The 6,000-nt window shown below is 43.5% G+C and overlaps 1 protein-coding gene across 1 annotated transcript in view; it reads right to left on the reverse strand.

Moving 5' to 3' along the window:
* HSD17B14 (hydroxysteroid 17-beta dehydrogenase 14) overlaps positions 1-5,576 on the reverse strand; it is a 69,468-nt gene extending 63,892 nt beyond the window's left edge. Inside the window, exon 1 of the mRNA XM_086930335.1 lies at positions 5,400-5,576. Coding sequence (XP_086786461.1) covers positions 5,400-5,505 — 106 coding nt within the window. The 5' untranslated portion in view covers positions 5,506-5,576. The remainder of the gene's footprint in view (positions 1-5,399) is intronic.
* Positions 5,577-6,000: the final 424 nt, after the last annotated feature.

The following is a 6,000-nucleotide window of genomic DNA, read 5'->3' on the forward strand; positions in this document are numbered from 1 at the left end:
ATTCCTCAGCCACAAGAATGAGACTTAATTTTCTGATTAATTTTCCATATACATAGATGAGGCATTTAACATTGGACATACCTTTTTCTAATTAACAATTCAGGGCAATAGCCTTTATCACTGGGTAATCAGCATAACCAATTCAGAACAGTTGGCAAAATTAAAAATATATATAAAACTACATTTGGGAAAACAATACACAACACAACCCCTCTTAAGAAGGTTCAACAATAATTATGACAGTTCAAATCTATCCCCAGGGTTTACCCAAGGAGATAACCAACACCAAAATCACTGCTTACTAAGGTAATCTGCGCGGTTCCATGTGCCAAAACACAATCCTACAGCCTTCAACACAGTGTAAAAACAATCTATCCTTTAAGGCATGTTGGCTTTAATTAATGTGTTTCACAATAACTAAGGTAGATGTATTACCGTTGTTGTAACTTTTCATAAAAACAGATCAAACCTATAGCATTGGACATAATGTTTCTCAATGAAGCAATGAAGGCTTTAGCCTTCACCTTTGACTTGTCCACATAAGCAACTGAGGCTCCAATATGGGGCATAAACTGGCCACCATTAGACAGTCTTAAAATTACAACTATATACAAAGTTAAAATTGTCAAAACAATATAATATAACACACAAAGGGGCAATGGATGGTGTTTACCTAAACAAAATCCAATGGCTTTGGTCAACAGCGGCTTGATATCCTGCAACAAAGAACAGGAAACTTCCTCCTGACTCCATCACCTGCAGTTCCATGCCTTTTTGTCGCCCTATTGTCATGCAAACACCATTCACATCCATGCTGTGAAATTATGTTCTTCCATGGAGTACATCCTTATGCATATTATGCTTCAATGAAATGAATCCACATTGTCTGACACCTCTGAACCTTGTATGGGAGAAAGGTCTCGGGTTCAGGTGTAAAGATGAGACACCCACAATGGGCTGGTTTGTCCTCTGGTCCTGATGAAAATGACAACATTGTGCCGGGAATAAAAAATGTCGACCTTTTAGAACTATAGTTCATAAAATGTCCTTAGTGTTTGAAACACAGTGTGGGTGTAATTTATATTTAAAGTGACAAACATCACCCTATGTATGTTCTCATCTAGGTCACCCATACCACAGTTTTAGGTTCCTGGCTCCCTTCATACACATCTGAGATATAGGGTCAGCCAGAGCCTACAATCACAGAGATGAATGGGATTATAGCTCAAGTAACTTATATGATAAACATGGCCTCCCATCCCCCATGGATCGCGCACCAATGAAAGGAAGCATGGAACACAACAGCTGTCAGCATATGTTGTCCCTCTGTCACTCCCATGAGGTGTCTCCTCAACGCCATGGAGGCTGGACCATAGGCTAGTCCTTGTCATTGTGATGGATGTACCTTTGACTGCTTACATTCTTACATTTGAGTCTAACTTTATAGTAGGCTGAAGGAAGCCACAACAATTGAAAAAGTCTACCAGTGTGAGGATTGTGAGAAAAAAAATGAACTTCCTCTTCACAGCAGTCAATTGACTGTGACTTTTAGAGTTTTACTAAAACAAGATACAACTCCTTTGAAAGTGGCCAAACTGGGATTAGCACATTCTGAAAGTACAATTCTTCCGCCAGAGGATTGGTCATAGGGGGTAACCATCACCAAAACACTTGCCTACTATATTAATCTGCAAAATAGCAAAATGCCTTTCCACAAGCTTTGAGACATTGTTGGCAAACCACCATTGAAGGCCTTTTAGCTTTAATAATAAATAAGTCAGGCCTAGTGCGTTTGTTGTAACTTTTTGTAATAAACATATAAGGCCTGGAGCCTTGATCATTGGCTTGTACCATAACCAGTTACGTTCTGCTATATTGAGCACACAATTTCCCACAATGCACAATTAAGAATGTGGGAAAAATATGGTAAACAGATGGGGCCCTGGAGACAAACCACATTGGGGCGGTGGACGCATTTGCTGTCACTACACTGCTTCTCGATCTATGCTGAGCGATACTCCCATTATGTCACTGCCCTGTATAAATCAGTTAGGATTAGATTTGCCAATCTACATAGAGATGATAAGTGAGTCCATCATTTGGATCTCCTCTGGAAGGATCTCAGGTCCTAACAGAGCCCCGATCAAGACGTGCTCTTCCAAATGAGATCACCATCTACGTGAACGTATTCCTATCATTGCCAAAGGAGGGGACTCAGTCTCTGGATCACAGAGAGGTGGTCCTCACAGTCCTATTAAAGCACAGCAAACCAGCTGCTCTTCTACCACCCCACCCCATCCCATGATTAATACAGAGGGCAAAATCTTCACCAAGATCTTCACAAACGGCTTACTCCTCTGTATATGTTTTCAGGTCCATGAGGATCAGGGCGGCTTTATCCCGGCAAATCAACTCGCCAGAACATTAGTAGAGCACATGATGTCATTTCACTCTCAACTTGTTCAGAAGGACCTCCAGATCTGTTAATTACCGATTCTGGAAAATATTTGATTCAATTAGATGGGACTATCTCTACACATATTTGGAGTGGATGGGTTTCAAAATGTGCTTTTTAACATCCATCCATCTATTATATACTAATTAAACCAACATGAGATTAAGGTGAACGGTGCTCTGGCCACCCCCTTTCTAGTGATAGAGGAACAAGGCAGGGGAGTCCTCGCAGCCCTCCCATTAGATCCAGTGGTCGCACCCTTTTTAAGTTGAGATCAGACGCAAGGCTCCCGGACATCTGCTGGACAGAAGATACAGAGGACAGGGTCTCTCTATGTGGATGACCTTGTAATCTTCTTCTCGAGGCCCCCGCCCTCCAGCCCCAGAGTGATGCAGTTCCTCGATCGGGTTGGCACAGGCTCTGGGCTACAAACCAATTGGGCTAGATCAGCAATATTCAGGATTATGGCCAACCTTGAGGAACTGTGGGAGAGTTGTAAGAATAGGGTAGGAGAGATGCACGCCTGTCCCCGGCGACGTGGTGATCCAAGTCGGATACTGACAAATCCCATTTAAATTTCTCCACAGGCTCAAGTACACCCGAGCAAGGCTCCACCATATGGGTTGAGACTCGTCCCCAGCATGCATGAAACGTCACATAGCCCTAGGAACTACTCTGTTATATCCGCCTTCTTTTTTTTCAGCGCCTTTCCTCAGCCACCAGAAAATCCTTCCCTTGAGCCATCCTTCCGGTCACCTCCATGCGGGGCTCTCTTCAAATGGAACCAGTATGAGACCACCTCACCATGCAAGTCTAGTTGGAGGAGGATCTAGCACTTTGCCACGATTGGCATATCACCCACTCCCCCCAGGGGAGTCCTGCTTCATATCTTTAACGGTGTTGGCACCAACCATTATGCCTAAACTGTAGAGTTGTTAGCTGTTTATGAAACAGTCAATAAAACTGTTTATGAGGAAAACAGAAAGAATGTGAGACCATGAGATCTGACACCAACACTGGACGAGAGGCACTGCCACTCACTGAGGCTGGGCTGGTCTGAACAATTACTCTGCTTGGGACAGCAACTCCCAGCCGTTCACGCGAAAGCCATGAGAATCTTCGCCTCAGGTGCCTTCCACAGCACCACCACACCATACAAGCAGCAAACGTACACTAAGCGAATATCAAGTAACATCACAACAGTACAAATCACAAACACAAGAGGACATGAAGACAGAGACACAAGGTGACGAGAGGCACAGAAAGATATAGGGGAAGTGACAAAAAAATACTGATATAAGCAGATTTTACAACTCCAAAATGGGAGCTCACTCGCCCCTCAAAGCTCACACAGCTACGACGCCACAGCAATGGTCACAAGACTACTACAACACACAAAAGTAACAGCACAATCTCAGGACCAGCCCCTCCTTAAGGAGCAGCAAGACAGCAAACTTAGGGCAACGCTTAGTGGTGGCAGCAAGTTATAGTAAATGTCGTTAAATTCTTTTTTTGTGGATGGGGAGAGCTCCAAGGGCCAACATTCGATTTTGCTTACAATGTTATCATCGACGCACCTGTACAAGGAGGCCTTAATAAGCAACAAATACAGACCTTTAAGGCAGGGACATCTTAAGGACTTTTGGGGGCCCTGGGCCAAACGTACTTAGGGGGGCCCTGTTGGAACAACTGTGAATTTATGATCTAGTTTCAGCTCTTTTACGCCCTCTTTGACAAGGTCACTGCCAGTCCACGGGCACACTCGTCCAAATTCTAAATGAGTTTGTATCAAATATTCAGGGCTAGTGATATGTGTTTTCAAAATTGTAACAGCAGCAGCTCAACTAATACTACTGCAAATAATCTACGTGACACCCTCCTATTTCACATATGCGAGTTCCCATTTGGATCGGAAGAAAACGTTTTTATGGATGTTGCATGAAACAAACTAGAACATTTGTCTGCAAAATGTCTGTAATAGACTCTCGCACATCACTTACTTCAAAAATAAATTAAAGGAAAACGCTATTTGCAACAATCTGCTAAAGAATTATTCAAGCTTATCAAGGCAAGACTCAGCAGAACAGAGCTGGCTCTATCAGGGCCTTCTCAAAGGCCGAGGCTAAGGACCAGAGCCCATTTTGTCCATGCCTTAGGTCTCTGCTGTAAGGAAGTGGGAAAATGTCACTTCCTGAAAACAGAGCTGTTTATCAGCTTACTCCGGTCTCTTTTCTGGTTCCAGAGTTCTTCCTCCAGGCTTCACTGCATTCAAAGTTGCTAACAAGAATTACTGTGGATTACTGTGTTCCAGACTATGAAATAACCTGCTTTTATGAAGCGTCTGCAGCCACCAATCAATGACTAACACTGTACTAACCTTCAAAAATTGAAAGGCTTGGTTCAGTCTGAATTTGAATCTCTGACTTGGAAGATACACCGATTTCTGCAGCACGTTCGTTAAAGAACTGACCTACATTAGTACGATTGGAGGTTTTGTGACTGCCGTGTGACTTTGGCACCCACATTAACTTACTGTTTGATCCCTAGTCACAGATTGTGTATATTCAGCAAACGTTTTGTTGATGTAACGCTTCCTGCCACTGGCTTGCAGCTATGTTGCTCTGTGAATAGCAGCTGCACTTATATTTCAGTTTAACTTCGGCCAAATTATCGAGTTCAAGAGGATGAAAGGCTTATTCGGAGTCTGACCTACACCCACCACGAACCCAAGTCCATCACTTAACATTCATTCTGCAGTAACAGTAAGCAGCTGAGTCATTTCAGCGGGATGTGAACTTGTGACGCGCAGGCTGCACAGAGACTTCTTATTTACCAACAGAACTAATACTCAACGATTAAATGCTGACAGCTACAAAAGAAAACAGATTTCGAAAAATCAAAAATGAAAGTTTGCTGCTTTGCTAACACGCGGCGCACTTCTCACCAAAATGCCTGACGATGGCAGCACCGATGCCTTTGGTGCCACCTGTGACGACGGCGACCTTGTCCCTGTACCGCAAGACAGGCTCTGGTCCCAAAATGCGATCCATTCTCTACTCCCCTGAGACTGTAACTGCCAACTGTAGTGCTGCTGAGCCATCAAACAGTCACACCGCAAGCACCTGACCAGAAAAGAAATTGACAACATTCCTTCTGGGCATGCTCAGTTCACACAGGGCTGCTGGGTAATGTAGTCTTGAGAATAACATTGATCGTTTATGAAGTGTGTTTTTAGTGAGGAGGGGTGGGATTGTACAGAAATCAGGGGCGTAGGAGACACTAAAATTCTGGGGGGGGGACAGGGATAACCTTGTGGACTTCCCAGTGACCCTATACAAATCACCACCCGTTAAACAAATACAATTGCATACTTTCAAAGTGAAATATTGAGAAAAGCAGGCATGTCACAGTTTGAATGTATGCTTTATTGTTATTTACAGTCATATAGAAATCAGACCAAATGCAGAGCCGTTTCTAGGTGTTTTGCCGCCCTAGACGAGAATTGGGAAATGCTGCCCCCTCCTCCCTTTTACTACATCACTCTC

The sequence above is a fragment of the Lissotriton vulgaris genome, chromosome 7 (genome assembly GCF_964263255.1).
Source record: "Lissotriton vulgaris chromosome 7, aLisVul1.2, whole genome shotgun sequence".
NCBI classification, from domain to species: domain Eukaryota; kingdom Metazoa; phylum Chordata; class Amphibia; order Caudata; family Salamandridae; genus Lissotriton; species Lissotriton vulgaris.